This window comes from Papilio xuthus, unplaced genomic scaffold (assembly GCF_000836235.2).
Source record: "Papilio xuthus unplaced genomic scaffold, Pxut_1.1 DF826961.1, whole genome shotgun sequence".
NCBI lineage: Eukaryota > Metazoa > Arthropoda > Insecta > Lepidoptera > Papilionidae > Papilio > Papilio xuthus.
In genome coordinates this window covers 4,182,381-4,200,595 of record NW_013531688.1, presented here as the reverse complement: position 1 = coordinate 4,200,595, position 18,215 = coordinate 4,182,381, and the positions used below count along the sequence as shown (strand labels likewise).

Genomic DNA, 18,215 nt, shown 5'->3' with positions numbered 1-18,215 from the left:
CAGCTTTTATAGTGATAGCAAAAATATTCGACTTCTGACTCCAGACAAAGAGTATATAAAATAACTCTAGACGTCGAGGAGAACCAAGGAAAAGTAAGAACCATACTAGTTACATTCTCTTTGGTAAGAACTATCAAGTAGCACGATCTATGGTCTTTGGACTGTCATCAGCGTACTCTTTGGTCACCGCGCTTGCAGCTGTCAATGCCAACGTCGTTTTGTGCATTTTTCGTGTTGATTATTTTTAATTTGAAAACTCCAACATGAATACCATCATTGTAAGTTAATAATGCGAAATAGTTATCGAGTTTGTATTTATGAATGTTTAAATTTTATTACTTCTTGGTAAACGAACAGCTGACCTTAAAGTTATACTTTTGATGATGAAGTCATAATGCAATAACCAATAACCTAAGCATTTCCATATGTAATTTATTATATACTGTGTATAATAAATATTATATATGTATATGAACCTTTTGTAATAAATAAATTAATGAATAAATACTAATTTGTCTTGTATTTAAGTTTACATAGATGATTTATAATACAACCCAAAAACAATTTTCTTGTCATTTCAGCTACAAGAAAAATTAAAATTTAAAAATGTATAATCATGGTTGACTTTATGAAAAGAGCTCTTGAATTAGCATCAGAAGCATTGGATGCCCAAGAGGTGCCAGTGGGCTGTGTCTTCACAATTGGAAATACAATTGTTGCCGAATCAAGAAACTGTGTTAATGTTACTCGGAATCCAACAAGACATGCTGAAATAAATTGTATTGACTTTATTATAGAACATTGTAAAGCAAACAATATTGACTACAATACCTATTTTACAAATATAAGTGTTTATGTGACTGTGGAACCTTGCATTATGTGTGCTGCAGCGTTGCAGAATTTAAAAGTAAAAGAAGTTGTCTATGGTTGTGTAAATGACAGATTTGGTGGGAAAACTGTACTTGATGTAAGTGAATTCTATGTTCAATATTATGAACTGCGTGGAAACTTATTAGCAACAGAGGCAATGGCGCTTTTAAAACAATTCTATAAAGGGACAAACCCAAATGCACCAGAATCAAAAGTGAGAAAGAAAAAGGACAATTAATTATTTATTTTTAAGGGAAGCATAACAACAACTTAGTTGTACAAAAATCAACCTGTACTTTATTCCTATTGAAAATTGTGTGAATTTTCTTAATTAATTGACCTTATGTCAAATAAGTTATATTTTTATTTATTCAGATTTATTATAAAAAATATTGCTAAATAGTAAAATAACTACAATTTATACAAAATACATTATTTATAAATGGCATCAATCTTATTTCCTATTTTGAAAAGACTGATCTGTGTCCTGAATAATTTAATTTTAGAACCCAATATGTCTCATGCAATGTTAATATATTGCAAATTATCAAGGGAACCTACCGAACTCTGCATGCGAGAAAAATATCTCCACTTCATAAAAAAAATATGAATTTGTGGACTTGCATATAGTTAAATTTACATTGTACTAAGTTTTGGACAGGGCTTGGTCTGCGGGAAATTATGAAAAACTATAATAAATTTCATCAAGATCCATGAAGATTCCATCTCTGTTCTGGAGATACCTTACAACAAACATCCACTTTTATAACATTAGTAAGAAGGTGGGAGTGGGTTCATAGAAAGTAGCGTAAAAAAAGTTTTCTTTTAACTGAAAACCACAGACAAAATTGCTTCTAGGATATTCAATTCATTTTGTAAAAAGCTTGAATCAGATTTCTATTGTAACTCTCCTCTGTCCTGAAATCTGCCAGTGATAAGAAGGCTCTTATCAGAAACAAAACAAACCCATTTGTCATCATTTTGTCTTTTGATAGGGTACATCTATCTCCATAAGTATGTAGAGCAGGTATAGTGTTTTTAAAGATGATTGTGGCAATAAAAAGGCAACAGATTATTAAGTGTTATATTTCTTAAACCTTACAGAGAGACAAAATTTAAACTTAACTAAGAATCAAACACTTATGTACATTACACCATATGCAAGACAAAATTTTAAGGTCTTATATGATTTCTTTACAACATCTATACATGTGTATAAAGATACACATTATGCGTTAACAAAAGCACCTAGAAATATTAGGTCTATTAATTGAATTTGAATATTGCATTCTCATAACTGGAATGTCCTGTTACAAAATTAATTAATACTAAGTTTACAGATTCTCAGCCATACCTTTTTATTGTATTTGTATGGTTTATTATTGATTACATGCCTCAAATCAGACCTGTTTATATTCTAAAAACTATTTAATCTACATTATTTTCTAATGTGCTGTATATTTTTCTTATATTCCTACAATACACTTACACATTTATCATAAATCCATTTCCATTACGACCTTGTGATATGAAATTTACGTAATGTTCTACTAATGCTTACAATTTATAATGTATATGGCTCATAATAGATTTTAATGTAATTTTTATCTAATTATGAAAACAATTATGCCTATAAGTACATTTATGTTCATGGAATTTTTAAAGTTTTAAATGCAATTATATTTCTTACATTTATAACAAGCTTTTGTCCACAACTCCATCAGCATGGAATAAAATAAAGCAATGAGATAAAAAGTGACCTATATTTGTATCCTGATTCTAAGCTACATCCCTACCAATTTTTTAAATCAGCTCAGCTATTCCTGAGTTATAAATAGTACAACTAACACAACTTTCTTTTATATATAGATTCGAAATTTGCAATAACATACATAGGTACATGTACTATATTTTTAGAAGTATTGTGTTCTATATATGCTGTTCCTGCTTAATTTTCATGTCAATCTAGTAAATAATGTTAATTACATATAACAGATATAGCTGGTCTCAATGTGTTTAATCTAATCATAAAAAATAAGTTTTAAAATTAATTGTCACATCCAATTTGGTTTTACAATAAAAATTAAAATATTTCAACAACAAACAATAACCACATCATATAATGACTTAACAAACTAAAATATAATAACTTAATGGTTACTATTAATACATACAACTGTACAAATATAAAAGTGAGATCTATCCTGGGAATATATACACAATTTTAGAATAATTTAATATAACTACTGACAAAATATCCAGGGACATCACAGCAAAACTAATCCTAATAAATGAGATCTCACAATTACATTATTACAGTAAAAAAACTATTCAAAATTTGTACAATAACAAGTCACTAAACATTTAAGGCAAGCAACTAAACATATGATATATTATGCTCCATTTTGTCCCAATGATAGATCTACATCCTTGTGGTTTAATATTCCCCTCCCTAATCACTGGGGTTGTGGTAACCATTAAGAAGAGGAGTGCTTGATTGTAAGTCTTCAGTATTCTCATGTATACCATTTGTTTCAAGTTGATTTCCATTAGTAAGAACTTCACTTGTGGATGGTGGACCTGTACCAGGGCTGTCACATCGGCTAGAATTACTAGCACTGTCGGAACTGGAGGAACTGTCGCTTTCCGAATCTTCACTACTACCTTGTGTCTGATGACGCAAATGATCATTTTCCGCCTTCAACGTGTCATTTACTACTTGGAGATCGCGAATTTGTTCATCTTGCTCTTTAAGACGTTGCATGAGTTCCGCTATGGAAGGCTCATCCGTAGAACAAGATGCAGATGTCTCTGAGGTGTCTGGATCAGTCAGCATGCTTTCTCTATCTGTAGTAGAAGAGTCTTTGTCCATTATCGTGGCATTGTCCGATTCCGGCTCCTTAATTTTGTAACGCTCTGTTCTTTTCACAAGATTATCATACTTAGTTTGTAAAACAAGGTATTCCTCGATCAACTCAGTTTTGGACATGTTATTTAAACGTTCACTTTGTGCGTCTTCGTAAACACTGGAAAATTCTTTTGTCAAATATTCTTCTTCATCTTCCGGCAGCGAAAAGAAATAATTATCTTCAGAATCAACGCTGAAACTCGAATCACGGGTACGTGCGGAGGGTGTTCTTAAATTATGGAAATTGTTTTCGGGCTCCGGTTTATGAATTTCCATCAGAAACTGATTGTTGTTAAACGGTGCTTGAGTTTTGGCCAAAACAATTTTACGAAATCTATTGATTCTTTTAGATTGATCGTTCTTCCTACGTTCTTGCCACGGAACTTTTGAAAACGGTTTCATAATTTTGCGTTTAGTTTTCCCGCGCCTTCTCTTCTTTTTGAAATTCGTTTCATGCTTCGGTTTTGATACCTCAACTATAGGTGGCGCTTCAACCACTAAAAGTGGTCGGGCAGGATCGCCATCTTTTATTTCTGCGATGTTATTTACATCCATTTTATGTCCAGAAAATTTTCAAATTTTAACTTTTATTTCAAGTAAATTTCACTTTTTCACTAAAATTACCACTTAATGAAACCACAATAGTCAATATAAATATTAACCTGTACCAATTACAGACAAGAGATACAATCCCGACATCAGCGAAATCGCCATCTTCCTTTTATATTTTATCCATTCCATAGGTATACAAAGATGTTTATATAGCAAACATGTTAACAAGTGTTGCCTTAAAATCACGTTGATTATGCCTATAATATTTAATCAGTATTTCAACATGATGTATTAATAGTTATTGATTGTAACTATTCTAAGAAAATTATCCATTATTTTTAATAGCTCTAAACTATCAACGATATAGTACTTCTAGTTTAGAAACATGATGGAAGTTTTAATCATATAGGAATTGCCGTGCATTAGGAAAACAATTTGGATGAAATTGGGTTTTTAGTGATTAAATGTAAACACAGATCTACGGGCAAATAAGGAGTAATATAGGAGAGGAGTTATAACTGCACAATTGCTTACCTTTTTTCTTAAGATTGCCTATAAACATTACAATATTTCGTCAGTGAACTCTTTTTCTTTTAAAACTTTAAGGATGTTACAAAAATCAAACAAATAACATAAATATTTCATAACAAAAGACTTCGATTTACATACTTTGAAGTCTGAATCGATTATTTCCTACTAATCGATGTTTTTGCGCAGCTCACTCACTATAAAGCTAAAATTGATAGATACCAAATGTAGCCTATTTTATTGGCCCACTTATACAACTCATGTATTTAGTAATATAAAAAAAACAAATGAAAATTTCAATGAACAGTGCCTTTCGCCAACCAAGTGAGCGAACTCAAAGCTGGCAATTTTTAAATTGTCTATTCTCTAATTGTTTATAGTTGATGGTTGACACTTGACAGTTGTCATGTCAAATATCATTATCTTTGTCGTGAAACAAAGTTGATTAAGCTATTGATTTTGAATTACTTAAATTTGTCCAGTTCATCAAAAAATATGAATTTCATTTCTTAGTTATTTTATGTATTTGCACTCAAAATATACGGACAGTATAACGGCACTCATCTTAATATTTAAGCTTGATTAAATAATGGCTGATGACATTGTGTTTGAATTGTTACATTCAGAAATAATTAACTATGTTCTGGAAAATTCAAAAACATCTAATGGAAGTAAAGTAAGTACTTTAACATAATCTCACTAAAAAGCATGTGTCATTAGGATAATACGACAAATTATTTTGTTTATGCTTTTTAAATAATAAGTCTCTTTACATCTATTGTACAGGAAGTGGACTTATCTCTTGTTGAGTATATAGGTTTTGCTGCTGGTTATAAAATAATGGAGAGGTTGACTAGAGAATGGCCGAGATTCAAAGATGAATTAGACACAATGAAGTTCATATGTACGGATTTCTGGACTTGTATATATAAAAAGCAAATTGATAATCTGCGCACTAACCACCAGGGCGTGTATGTACTGCAGGATAATGCATTTCGTTTTCTTACAAACTTCTCAAACAGTCAACAGTACTTAGAATTTGCACCGAGGGTAAGGGAGCATTTTGTTTATTGCTTTAATACATGAAAATTGTAGTGTGTAGTGTCATAGTCTTTATGTTAATTTAAAGGCAAAAAATCCTGTAAATTGTAGAATTTTTCAACATCTTAGGATAGTTTGTGCTTCCATATTGTTAATTGAGTAAACAAAGACCACATAACTTTTCAGACTTTCATTAAAATGTCTCATCTTAGGTTTTACTGGTAAATCTTAAGATATACTGTCCTTCTTTGCAATAGAAAGCTTTTATATGCTCTAACCACAGATAATATTCTGATTTCATACTTCTTTTTATTTTCAGTATGTTGCCTATACATGTGGACTAATAAGAGGAGGTCTGGCTAACTTATGCATAAACAGTGTGGTAACTGCAGAGGTACAGTCAATGCCATCTTGTAAATTTCACATACATGTTCAAAGAACATAGATTATATTGTTAAAGTATAATAAAAACTATTTGTCTTTAAATATTTCTTTAAAGCTTTGTTTTTTTTATTGTCTTTTGGTTTTGGAGAACTAAAAAAATTATAGAAATTAAGCAAACATTGTTTAAATGGTGTATTTATTAACAAAGATCAATGAAAAACATACTGGATTATTTATTTCTGTTCCAAAGACCAAAAGTTAAAAGAACATAATTAACATGAAATATAAATAGAATTTGATGAAACATAAATTAATTGAATAGAACTCAACAAACAGGATTTTTCCATGAAGATGGTTTAGCTTGGTTGAATATAACTATGAAATTCATTAGAAGCCCGATACAACACAATGTAACAGTGGTGGTATACAGAAATCTATCATATAATCCACCTTTAAGCCAAACTGGCTTTCCATCATCAACCTGCAATTTGATATATTTATAAGAAATTTTACATTTAGATGAATTTGCCTCCAAAATAAAATTTGCAGTGTAATAATATTGCAACTGAAATGAGTCTAGCAGATCAGATCTCCTAAAGGTTCGATAAATCATGACAAATATTACAGTTCTATGTTATAATAGTAGTTTATATATGATTAAAATAAAATTATTATGAGATAAAAATTTCCTTTATTTTCTACTAGCAACCCTGTTTTTTTATTTTACGCTACACTGTTGCCATAAGTGTTTAGTTAACCATAGACAAACACCTACTTGGGTTCAACATATCGTATGAGGAACCTGCGCAATAAATATTCTTACTTAATTAATTACTTGTAAACGTTCCAACCCATATTATGTGTGAAATAAAAATGTACCTGAAATTTAGCCTGCAAGGTTTTCTTCTTTACCAGAGTTTGACAGTTATTTATTCTGCTAGTAGAAATGAACCTAGTAGCAAAAACTAAGTTCTGTAAAAGAAATACCAATTTAGTAAACCAAAATACGATACTTTCTAAGACAAAATCGATATAACATTAGTTAAAAATTAAACGTGAAGAAAATAAAAATAGCATGAATGCGTATTTGAAATTGTTAATATCCTCTAAATTAATATTGTAGAACAGACTAGCAAATGGTGTTTGTAACAAAAAATACAAACAAAGCTTAGAAGATACAAGGTATAAGTAATTCCTCTGAGGTTTAAAAGGAAAATTAACGTATCGTCAACAATGATTTGTGTTACTAATAAAAAGACTTGCCTTATTCAAAAACGCCATATTTTATAAAGTAGCTTTGACTTTGAGCAAAGTATTAAATTTCAAGTTACATAAGATCGATATAAAGCTAAACTTTTGTTAGAATATAAATATCAATCTTACAAAATCTTGTTTTTATTAAGAGTTTACAGCAGTTGTCAAAATCATTTTTTTTAAATATATTTTACACTTTCAATTGTTGCTTTACCAAACAGGATGGTAGCTATTAGAATTTAATCAGACCTACTTCATCTAAACCTGCAATTTTTAAATAGATCTAGATTTTACTAAAAGTAATTAGTAAAGTGATACAACTTCAATTCCCCAAAACCGAATTAAAGTTATCGGGTCTGTAGTGCGTATTGAATGTTTGACAGTCTTTTAACATTTAAGAATAAGAATAAATTTATTTCACAAAAACACACTAAAATAGTATCCATTGAAATATCTTACCGACCCCGAACTAGGCTAAGCCTGTATCTCGGGGCCTAGAAGTGCACTAACCATGAACAAAATAACAGTGTGTACATCATCACACAAAGTACGGTTTAAAGGTTTACAAGAGACATCTAATAATCATATCGCAACGGCAAATTTCTTGTAAACTATTCAATTCAAATCAGTATTTTGATTATGGCCGTTAAAATTAAGATATTGTCTATGCCCAAACTTTTCGCGTTCCTATACTTTTTGATTGGCGGTTTTACTTCCTTCGCGCTTCCTTTCCGTCATTCGCTCCGCTCTTTCTATTTTACAGAAAATGGCTACCGAAGAGTTGGTGACTGAGCAATTTCAATTTTTAGGAATAGATATACAGAAAGAAGTATTAACAAAATGTGAGTAAACTAGTATTCATCTATGTATTGTCAACGTAGAGGTCTCCTAGAATATCAAAATCCAACTTTAAATAAAAGTTAGTTGTTGTTTGTAAAACTTCAACGCTAAGAAATTAATGTTCAAGGTTGTTTCTTTATTCATGTCTTACAAGGTGTAAGTTTATGTGAAGAATATAACGTTGATGCTGAAACTTTTATTGAACAATGGATGGCGTTCAGTTTGACTCACTTAAACGGCTGTCCGCCTACTTTGGAGAACTTAAAGTTACTTGAGAAAAAGGAATTTTCCAAAGCAACAAGTAGGCCCAACGCTCTCGCTAATGATGCGGCAAGTACCGGCTCAAGTTTGACGGTTTACGGGGCGCAAGTTTCCACTCAGTATCCTTTTTTATGTTTAATGTCCACGTGTTTTATGTTCATTTTTTAATTTTAAGCGACTTTTAAAAGATTGCATATTTAACTGTGACAGAAAAATAACGTATCTATAACTTTCAAAACTTTTACCTATAGGTTATGTTGTGATATTATTTTATCTAATGTTATTTAAATTATTAAAAATATCTTTCATTTGAATCGCAAATGTTTCATTAACGAACAGGCCAGATAATGAAGTGCTCTCGGATTATATGACGACTACTCCAAAGGTAACTTTTATTTTATTAATTTTTTATACATTATAATTTTTTAATTGTGGGGACAATAAATGTATTACTTAAGCATTTCTCGTGCATTATATTTATAGCTTTTGAAGAAAACAATAATCTGTTTATGCTGAATGGGTATATGTCTAGTAGCACAGTACCTCTAACCTGTGACTAGATCTACACTCATTGAGTACATCCAGAATGATCAACGCAAGAACAACTAAATATGCTGTGAAGAACCTTATGTAGCAGTAAGCATTTTTTAATCAAGACACTTGTATGTTAAAGTTAAGGAATGCACTACAGAGTTAGGGTATAAAGATGCAGTACCTAGGGCCCTCGGTGGGGATTTAGAATGTGCTGATGATGATGATGACCTAGAAATTATACTATAGTATGAATTAGTGATGGGTAAATCAAGTAACATTCATGACATGCAGATCAGCTTACACTTCATGTGAATATCAGATCATGGAAAAAAAAATTTTTGCCAGCTTGAATATTTTTTGGAATCTTTCTTTGTGTTTTCAATGGCTTCTACATAGATAATTGAATATCAAATATAATATTTACATTAAAAGGACAGAATTACAGTTGAAGATGGAATGAAATTCCATGAGACTCCAAAGATTTTTTCGGTTGTAGAGGTTTCTCTCTAAACTGAGTTCCTTGCTTATAGAGGTTGTCGATTGGGACCATATAATGACTCAAGTAAAAACAGACAATAGGCAAGTAAAATAAAAAAACACTGAGGGTCAGTAAATATATGTTACAATAATTTATGTAGGAGCCATAATTTTCTACTAAAGTTATGCACTAATTTAAGAAATATAATTATTTTGTACAGGTTGAAATTGTGCATCTTGACTTGATGATATTTGTGGGCGAGTTTGCTTCTGGTTCATGTCTTTATGAAATCATGACTAGATCCATACTCGTCTGCAGCCATCAACTCATTCAACATGGATTATATTTAACACTTTTAATGCCACTAAGACACTAAAAGGAACATGCAGCGTAACTTTGGCACTCAATGTGTTAAATGGTAATATTTAAAATTCCAAAGACAGGCATTTATAAGATTAGATTGTGGCAATGATATAAATTGTATCACTTTGTGTACACAATTTAAACTATCCTATTCCTATCAGTTTACATGAATATGAAGGATTTTATGATTTCTAGAAACTTCTTTGAAAAGTTAGAGCTTAGATTGTGAGTGAAATAATGTAGTAAAATTTCTACATTAATTAGGAAATGTTTCATGTTTCAAGGTTATATTTTTATTTCTAACATTACATAGCTTGGCATATTAACATTTGAATTTGATGATTGTTTTGAATTATATTTTATTATTATGTTGTGATTTTTTTTGGTAAAGAACTGTAATTGTACTTATAATTTCTAATAGTAGCTTTTTTTGTTTCTCTACCCACTAAAAGGATTGTAGTGGATTTTTTTATATAGATATAAAAATGTTCATCAAAATTATTGATAATTTTCAATTCCAGAGGGTAAAAGTAGAAACAGAAGTGATAACAACTCAAGAGTTACAACCAGCAACATACTCACCTGTTGTGTAAGTACTCTTAACATAGGAAGCACTATCCGTAGGTTTCCGATACCAAAATCTCTGTATAAAACATATCAACATCCCTGTCATTATCTTTGAAAAATTAGAGATACCAATATGTTTTAAACTGAGGTTTTGGTCTTAGAAACTCATGGTAAATTACAAACAGTTGAAGTTCTTTTTCACAATATTTATGAACCAAACATTTAATGTATGTTGTAAACAATTGCTCAAAAAAAGAATCAATAACTTTATTCCATCATTCAGTAACTGTCTTAACGGAAGGACAACAAAGTGATCCTACAAGGGTTCCGTTTTTTTCCTATGAGGTTCGGAACCCTAAAAATAACAGCAGTGATGAGCACAGTTTTTTACCTATTTTCTTCACTTATTATTTTTTGTGGTAAACCACTATCAGTAGTCAAACACTGAAACGCACCTATCTCCTACCTAACTTATTGCAAGTATACAAGCTAAAACAAAAGTATAATTGGATACTTAAATGGTAGTTGTTTGGATGGGTTATTTTCCGCTACAACAAGCAGAATATACCTTTAAGTCTTCATCATAAATTCTTTGTTTGTACAGTTTAATGGAAATACATCAATTAAAGTTTTGTTTCTACATCAATAACTTATTTGCCAACGATCTGTTGTTTTTCGATATAACTTCAATGTATAACATACTAAATTTAAATGTTTCAAACAAAGATTGATAAAAAAAACTTGATAGGTCTCTGACATGAAAGGAGTTGAACATTTGTTCAATATTTTAGCGGCAATTCGGCTAAATACACAACGAGGACAAACCCCGGAACAGTGGTCCATTCATTCGGCGATGATAAGATCCTACAAGCGTTGGCCAAAGCTAACGGACCTAATGATCTATTAGACCTTTGTATCACCCAAGTGCCTAACGAAGATGGTGATGTGTATACGAAAGCTATGTAAGTAGAACGTGCAATTGATAACTTGCGTGTCAATGTAAACGTAGAGTTCCACTGCCGTTACACTAAATACATGTTGATGTCTCTGTCTCTTTAATGAGAATGTAAGGCATGATAAATTAAACTTCAGTGGAATTATACGCTTAGATAACGATTTAACTTGTTACTGGCACATAAATGTCGGTTGATTCTAACTCAGTGTTAATGTTTACTTTAATAGGTGCTTAGGAACGATTTATTAAAAAAAGGTTTTTCCTGATCTTTTGTCTTTACCGTCTTAGGATTTGCAATTCGAAATGGAGCATAAAACTAGCAATTTTAGTGTTAATATAATGTATGATTTTCACAAAAATTATCGTGTTTTAGGTTTGGTTTTGAACTGTTACATGAAAAAGCAAGTACATTTGATAACCATATCCAATATGTCTCACAATGTATTCTGAAGAAAGCCAACCTCACAGAAACTACTTCAGTGAGACATAAATCACAGGTATGCAATTTTTTCTTGTTTCTTAAACAATTACCTTATTTTATAATATTTTTTGCAGGAATAAGTTGCATAATGCTTTATATTCATTTTTATGTTGTGGACTTATTTACAAGTTAAGTTACCGAAAAATTTATTTGGAAATTCAAATAATTTTATCTTTAAAGGAAACACACTTTTAGTTTACGCACAATTCATTACATGGCTTAAAATGGTACAGAGTGAATTATATTTGTGTCCTTTCACATGTAATCTTCGCAATAGATATAAAAAAATACATGTTAATAATAAAAAAAATATTTTAGACAGAAGTGTTAGTGGCTGGGCGGATAGAATGCGATGCGGATGCGAGACTGAACTCAAAGAGCGTTATTCTGCAAGGCACGTGGGAAGCATCTCTCAGCCAAGCTGTTACTGTTGATATGGATAGGTAAGAAATACCAATCCGAACTCAATATGTCGTTAATTAAATAATTTAACAAAATTCTAATATGTTTATACACAGTCCACTAATTGTATTTCATTATTACTTTTTGATGTCGAATGGATAAGGAAAACGGTATTAAAATGTTATCACTTACTCCAAAGGCGTTTAATATTTTGTCACTTAAGAAATTACTATAATGCAGTTTAAATAAGATTGTTCATGTCTGTGCTCTGCACTGATTAAGGGTGATGGTAAAATTAATGTTTGTTTACAGTTTGAAACAATATTCTTTGTTCCCCGGACAAGTGGTGGTGATGCGCGGCCTCAACCCGCGCGGAGATAAGTTTATCCCACATGAGGTGTATTGCGACGCCGCTCAGCCAATACCTGACCCCAAAGCTGATATGATGAACACATTAAAAGGTTATTCAAGTTTTGTACTACTTTCCTAATATAGCTACAGTCCATTAAAAACTTATTGATATAAAAAAATCCTACTGAAAAATATACTACAAGAGATAATATGAACCAAATAACTCTTTAACTACTCCGATTGTCACATGACATAAAGCTAGTCAGTGGCACTTAACATATTAAAATTAATATGGAAGAGACATACATACAACTCTTTGTCGAGTACATTTAAAAAACTTTTAGTACTGATTAATCATTTGCATATTATTTTTTAGGTCCCTTATCAATGTTAGTGGTGGCTGGACCATACACGACATCAGATAATATGAGTTATGAGCCATTGAAGGACTTTATAACATATGTGGGCAATCACAGACCGCATGTGGTGATAATGACTGGGCCATTCATGGATTGTGACCACACTAAAGTCAAGGATAACACAATGGCCGAAACATATAAAAGTTTTTTTGACAAATTGATGGATAGTTTAGGAGAATTGACTGCAATCAGGTGAGTTTTTTTTTCATAAATACAAACATACATGTACTTGAGACTTGTCTTCTCAGGTAATTATTACTTAGACTAACTGATGCATTCAATTGTTACTGCTTAGGACTTATTGCGGGAAAAAATGAGTCATAAAAAACTTATATTTAACTAAAAATTTATGTTTATTTGTAGCATTTTGTCCTTATTCATAATTAGTATTAGTAAACAAGATGTCGCCCGCGAGAAATAAAATAATAAGTAGTCATGTGTTTTTCCAGACTATGTTGTTCTACATCTGTGCCAAATTTCATCAAGATCTGTTGAGCCGATCCAGAGGTACCTTCGAACATTCATCCATCCATCCATCCAAACATTCGCATTTATATTACTAAGATATCTTATGGAATAATTAAATCTGATGCAAATATTTTACATATTTCAGCCCATTCACAAAAGTATACATAGTTTCAAGTTCCAAGGATGTGTTCCATGTGAACATGTACCCCACACCACCATACTGCAGCCGAAAGAGACATACAAATGTGCACTTCCTGTCTGACCCCTGCACATTGAATGTCAACGGGATGGTCATAGGTGTGACCAGTACTGATATTCTAATGCACATAAGTCAAGAGGAAATATCAATGTAAGTCATCATTTTGTAATTAGGTTACAAGTGCAGAATATGCAGAAAACTAGAAAAATTTGCCATTTTATATCAAGTTTTTGTAAATGTAGCAAATTGCATGTAAGCGAGAGTAAAAATGTTAAAAAACATTACTCTATGCTTAATCTGTTATCTTATACCTAAAACTCTTTCAAAATACTCTTAATGATTTTTTTTAAAGATTTTAAAAACTTGTAATTTTTTTACTTATTAGGGGCATGGGCGGTGATAAGCTTGCACGTTTAGCAAATCACGTGCTAACGCAGCAAACATACTACCCGTTGTGGCCGCCGCCGCCAGGACTCTGCCTCGATGCGGCGTTGTGGGCTGCGCACGCGCAGCTGCCCACCACACCGCATATACTGGTGCTGCCATCTAACTTCAGATATTTCATTAAGGTACAGCCCGGAAACAATGACAGGGGGAAGCCTCTATAGTACATTAGTACCGCATTTGCTCACCAAGGCAGAGTTTGTGGCAATATAAATACCTTAGCCATCAAATCTTACTAATATTATAAATTCGAATGTTTAGATGGATGGATGGATGCATTTTTGTTTGAAGTTATCTCCGGAAGGGCTCAATAGATCTTGCTGAAATTTGCCATAGATTTTGTGGAAGAACGCATAAGCTATTTATTACGTTTGTTTTTAATCCCGCGCGGACAGAGTCGCGGGCGACAGCTAGTAACTGTATTAATGTTTTCTTTTTTTTAGGATGTGAATGGCTGTGTCGTTGTGAATCCTGAACATCTAACGAAAGGCACTGGCGGAGGCACTTTCTCAAGAATACTTATTACTGACAACGGAGATTTACCGAAAAACATTGCAGCACAAATTGTTCGTATTTAAGAAAAAATAAACAGAATTTTACCCAATAAATCTTTTATTTTTAGAAAAATTATACATTTACCAATATAGAATAAAAAAAAACACGTAACATTTAAAAAAAAATTGTGGTTTAAATCACTGTGGGATGTAAATAGGGTCGTTCAAAGAAACAAGTTGTCCTGGCGGCGACCGCAATGCCATCTGTATTCCCATGCGCGGAGAGCTGCCCGTGGCTCGGCGCTCCTCAGGATTAGTTACTTGTCTATATCTGTAAAAATAAAAAATAATTAAGTTTCTTCCTTTCGAACAAAAGATGGTTCTAATACAAAAGTAAATTCTCAAATATATCGAGTGGCTTACGATTTTAAAGTCTCCAAAGGCTCAGTTTTAGAATTACGTACGCCGGTCTCCGGATCGATAGTGGTTAAAATGCATCTAAAAAAAGCAATTTACAAAATTAGTTCAACATTTCACGAAAAACATGATTATAAAAAGACAGCTTGTCAAGTGATCACTAACCGTGGGTTTCTGAGACCAAAATCTCCATTTAAAACAATGTTATCACTTTTGAAAAGATAAGGATGACAATATGTTTTATGTAGAGTTTTAGGCCTCGGAAACCAACGGTAAATCCCATAAGAAGTTATGAATAAGAGTAACATGTTTATAACTTTTATAATATGTAAGGATGCGTCCACATTCGCAAATGAAAAACAGACTCGCGTTGTTCGCGAGCTGCGCATTTCTTAATATATACGATGTAATGAAATTAACTCACCTGGTACATGGTTTTATTATTTCAAAAACATTTTCACCGATCTTTACGTATCTCCAACCATCCTCGGCGTATGGTTCAGCTCCGGAAAGGACGAAATTAGGTCTGAAGTTAAGCACAGACACCTGACAATCTTTCAAGCGGCTGTTCAATTCGTTAACAGATGCTTCGTTAATCAAATTGAAAGGTACTTCATCGGGTAAAGCGCCCTAGAAAAAAATAGATAGTCAAAACTATATCACAAAAAATTATGTTAAAAATAGCTGTTTTATTTACCGTATCATTTTTGGTGAACTTGTAGAAACTATTTGGCGTTGTTCTCAACTCGCGACACTTCTGCGAGGCGTAGTACACCAGCCTGAAGTTGTCCCCGGAACGATTTAATAACCTGAAAGTATAATGTTAAAATAATTTGCGTAATAAACATTGACTTTTAAAATTTATAACTAGATGGCAATATTCTCTTTAAATGTTTTTTTTAAACTCTCGATTTGATTAATCGGAAAGTCGAATAAAACATACTGTTAGGTTTTTGATTCCCTACAATAATTTAATATTTTACCTCGAAAACCATTCGCTGGGTTCAAAACCACAATCATAAACTGGAACCGTAGTACCCCAAACCTTGGCAGTTTTTGGTGTCTGCAGTTCTATAATCTAAAGACATGTGTATTTTAAACTATAAAGTAATATAATTAAATTACTTCACAGTATGTTATTTTGACATAGTTACTTCTGCCAAGTTAACGTGCAATGGCTCCATGTCGACGTGCTTCAAGCTGAGCACGGAGCTCTTCACTTGGGGATGCACTAGCAGCAGCTCGGGGTGCGTACGCGCAGTTATAAAGTTATACTCGCGGTCTACTACCATTAGAAATCTGTAAGAAAAAAATCATTCTAAAGATAAGAGGTAGAATTGTAATACCAGTGTTATGATTATGAATTTCGCATCGAAGACTACAAATGTGTTATACCGATTATTGGATATCACGTAACATAAGGTAGGCACCGAAACCCTCGACGGGGAAGTATAGTAAGCTGATGATGAAGATCTTAAAATCGTTAAATTGCTATCGTTAAGTGAAGTAAATTATTAAAAACTTACCTGTCCCTCAGCCATCCATCTTTTGGACCAAGTGTACTGCATTCCACCTTGTTCAAAAGTACGGGTCCGCAGGATTTAATCGGGTACACATAAATTTCTTTGAGCGTACCGACTTGTTTCCATTGTTCAGGCAACTTTGGTTTCCTTGTCTCCTTATAAACATTATAGGCGTAGTAAGCGGCGCCGAGAGCACACGCTGTTGCCGCCGCAGTAACAAGAGGACCTAAGAGTTCGACGTCATGTTGTGTTCGATGTTTGTTTGTGTATTGATAAAGAAGCAAACAATCACAACAAACTACGAGGTTATCAATTTAATGCGTTAACTATTCATATTATAAACGGGTAACCTTGTTTTCAATAAATAACAAGAATTCCATGTTACTCTTACAGTTATTTTACTAATAAATATCACTTTAACTTTGTATTTGTAGTGTGTATTACGAGTAAGTTAATACCTTAAGTTGTAGTCACGCGTCGAAGTTAGATATTATGCAAACAATTGGGACGCTCTTTATATGAAAAATATCAGGCGACAAGATTCGATTGACTTATTTTACGAATGTGAACACAATTCTGCCCATTGTCTGTTTCGAAAAAATGTGGGTAATAGCGAAAAAATGTAGAGGAATAAAAAGTCTTTCTTTTTTATAATGTGAATTAAAAAAATGACTATAGTAAAAAGTATTTAATACAGAAATTATGAAATTGCATTTTTTTAATGCTACTGCTTTTTATTTATATAATGTTTCAAGTTCCAAGTGTATGAAGATTGATTAGTTTCTTTCAGGGTTAATGTATCAAGCACTAATACAAAGACGAATACTAATCCTTTACTTTTTTAAAACTTCAGATACATTTAAGATAATTATTATTAAAGGAATTGTACTTACCTTTATCAGACATGATATGTAGCGACCAAATCATACTACACTATCTACATAATGCTACACGATGTATTGAATACAAATCGCCAAACAAAGGTCGTATCAAAACAAATAGCAAATTATCGAAACATAAGTTATGGCGCTGACAATAAGGTTGCTGTTACACTGTTCTGTTATATCACCTTTTAACTTGTATAAAATACAAGCTGATAAATATTGTATAGCTTTCTGACATCAAGCAAAGAGTATTTAATCGATACCCGTTATTAAATTAATACTGATGAATATGAAAAGGAAACAAAAGATAAAGATAAGTACGCAAAAGCAGAACTTACTTTAGAAGTTGCATTTTAGTTTTAGGCTTTAATACTACGTAACAAGTGAAAATCATTGAGCTTTCTTCCAGTATAGTCACACTAAAAGATATGCTTTGAAAAATTAAAGATTAATGATGAAATGAAACTTAATTTGGTTTAAGAATAGTTCCACAATCTTGCAGTAGAAAGGAGGTAGGTATTTATTACTTCTAAAAGAAGTAAAGTAATTACATATGCTATCTATGGCATAATGAGTCTGCAATGTCAGTTTGACAAGA

The 18,215-nt window shown here is 32.0% G+C and overlaps 6 protein-coding genes across 9 annotated transcripts; 3 read left to right on the top strand and 3 right to left on the bottom strand.

Moving 5' to 3' along the window:
- Window positions 1-186: 186 nt before the first annotated feature.
- On the top strand, window positions 187-2,505 carry LOC106120292 (tRNA-specific adenosine deaminase 2). The gene is made up of 2 exons (XM_013315596.1): window positions 187-278; window positions 582-2,505. Exon 2 carries the CDS (start codon window positions 617-619, stop codon window positions 1,106-1,108), a length of 492 nt encoding a protein of 163 aa, XP_013171050.1. The 5' UTR covers window positions 187-278; window positions 582-616; the 3' UTR covers window positions 1,109-2,505.
- On the bottom strand, window positions 2,498-4,503 carry Hexim (Hexamethylene bisacetamide inducible). The gene has a single exon (XM_013315595.1). It carries the CDS (start codon window positions 4,331-4,333, stop codon window positions 3,323-3,325), a length of 1,011 nt encoding a protein of 336 aa, XP_013171049.1. The 5' UTR covers window positions 4,334-4,503; the 3' UTR covers window positions 2,498-3,322.
- A 742-nt stretch (window positions 4,504-5,245) lies between these two features.
- On the top strand, window positions 5,246-6,421 carry Trs33 (trafficking protein particle complex subunit Trs33). Its single transcript, XM_013315469.1, has 3 exons — window positions 5,246-5,534; window positions 5,645-5,908; window positions 6,219-6,421. Exons 1-3 carry the CDS (start codon window positions 5,448-5,450, stop codon window positions 6,342-6,344), a joined length of 477 nt encoding a protein of 158 aa, XP_013170923.1. The 5' UTR covers window positions 5,246-5,447; the 3' UTR covers window positions 6,345-6,421.
- A 39-nt stretch (window positions 6,422-6,460) lies between these two features.
- LOC106120204 (cytochrome c oxidase subunit 7A1, mitochondrial-like) lies at window positions 6,461-7,700 on the bottom strand. The gene is made up of 3 exons (XM_013315470.1): window positions 7,547-7,700; window positions 7,163-7,255; window positions 6,461-6,764 (listed from the first exon to the last, which is right to left on the bottom strand). Exons 1-3 carry the CDS (start codon window positions 7,562-7,564, stop codon window positions 6,609-6,611), a joined length of 267 nt encoding a protein of 88 aa, XP_013170924.1. The 5' UTR covers window positions 7,565-7,700; the 3' UTR covers window positions 6,461-6,608.
- A 544-nt stretch (window positions 7,701-8,244) lies between these two features.
- Window positions 8,245-14,901, top strand: DNApol-alpha73 (DNA polymerase alpha subunit B). 4 transcript variants are annotated; one of them, XM_013315465.1, is made up of 12 exons: window positions 8,245-8,379; window positions 8,532-8,756; window positions 8,983-9,023; window positions 10,535-10,602; window positions 11,372-11,542; window positions 11,909-12,032; window positions 12,335-12,459; window positions 12,731-12,879; window positions 13,146-13,380; window positions 13,802-14,005; window positions 14,241-14,424; window positions 14,743-14,901. In XM_013315465.1, exons 1-12 carry the CDS (start codon window positions 8,304-8,306, stop codon window positions 14,875-14,877), a joined length of 1,737 nt encoding a protein of 578 aa, XP_013170919.1. In that variant the 5' UTR covers window positions 8,245-8,303; the 3' UTR covers window positions 14,878-14,901. The 4 variants fall into 4 exon arrangements, with proteins under 4 accessions (XP_013170919.1, XP_013170918.1, XP_013170920.1 ...); XM_013315464.1 differs by having other exon boundaries at window positions 8,246-8,379; window positions 8,532-8,757; window positions 8,978-9,023; XM_013315466.1 differs by lacking the exon at window positions 8,532-8,756 and having other exon boundaries at window positions 8,321-8,379; window positions 8,978-9,023.
- On the bottom strand, window positions 14,894-17,812 carry Marc (Mitochondrial amidoxime reducing component). Its single transcript, XM_013315468.1, has 8 exons — window positions 17,627-17,812; window positions 16,737-16,959; window positions 16,365-16,509; window positions 16,194-16,288; window positions 15,908-16,019; window positions 15,635-15,840; window positions 15,217-15,291; window positions 14,894-15,124 (listed from the first exon to the last, which is right to left on the bottom strand). Exons 1-8 carry the CDS (start codon window positions 17,658-17,660, stop codon window positions 14,992-14,994), a joined length of 1,023 nt encoding a protein of 340 aa, XP_013170922.1. The 5' UTR covers window positions 17,661-17,812; the 3' UTR covers window positions 14,894-14,991.
- Between the last annotated feature and the right edge of the window lie 403 nt (window positions 17,813-18,215).

Coding starts and splice junctions, on each gene's coding strand:
- LOC106120292 (XM_013315596.1), top strand. CDS start 617: ATGGTTGACTTTATGAAAAGAGCTCTTGAATTAGCATCAGAAGCATTG.
- Hexim (XM_013315595.1), bottom strand. CDS start 4,333: ATGGATGTAAATAACATCGCAGAAATAAAAGATGGCGATCCTGCCCGA.
- Trs33 (XM_013315469.1), top strand. CDS start 5,448: ATGGCTGATGACATTGTGTTTGAATTGTTACATTCAGAAATAATTAAC. Junction 5,535..5,644: donor AAACATCTAATGGAAGTAAA/GTAAGTACTTTA, acceptor TCTATTGTACAG/GAAGTGGACTTATCTCTTGT. Junction 5,909..6,218: donor ACTTAGAATTTGCACCGAGG/GTAAGGGAGCAT, acceptor TTTTATTTTCAG/TATGTTGCCTATACATGTGG.
- LOC106120204 (XM_013315470.1), bottom strand. Junction 6,765..7,162: donor CCTTGCAGGCTAAATTTCAG/GTACATTTTTAT, acceptor ATCAAATTGCAG/GTTGATGATGGAAAGCCAGT.
- DNApol-alpha73 (XM_013315464.1), top strand. CDS start 8,304: ATGGCTACCGAAGAGTTGGTGACTGAGCAATTTCAATTTTTAGGAATA. Junction 8,758..8,977: donor GGGGCGCAAGTTTCCACTCA/GTATCCTTTTTT, acceptor ATTAACGAACAG/GCCAGATAATGAAGTGCTCT. Junction 12,460..12,730: donor GTTACTGTTGATATGGATAG/GTAAGAAATACC, acceptor GTTTGTTTACAG/TTTGAAACAATATTCTTTGT.
- Marc (XM_013315468.1), bottom strand. CDS start 17,660: ATGATTTGGTCGCTACATATCATGTCTGATAAAG. Junction 15,292..15,634: donor ATAATAAAACCATGTACCAG/GTGAGTTAATTT, acceptor TGCTTTTTTTAG/ATGCATTTTAACCACTATCG. Junction 15,125..15,216: donor CCTTTGGAGACTTTAAAATC/GTAAGCCACTCG, acceptor TTATTTTTACAG/ATATAGACAAGTAACTAATC.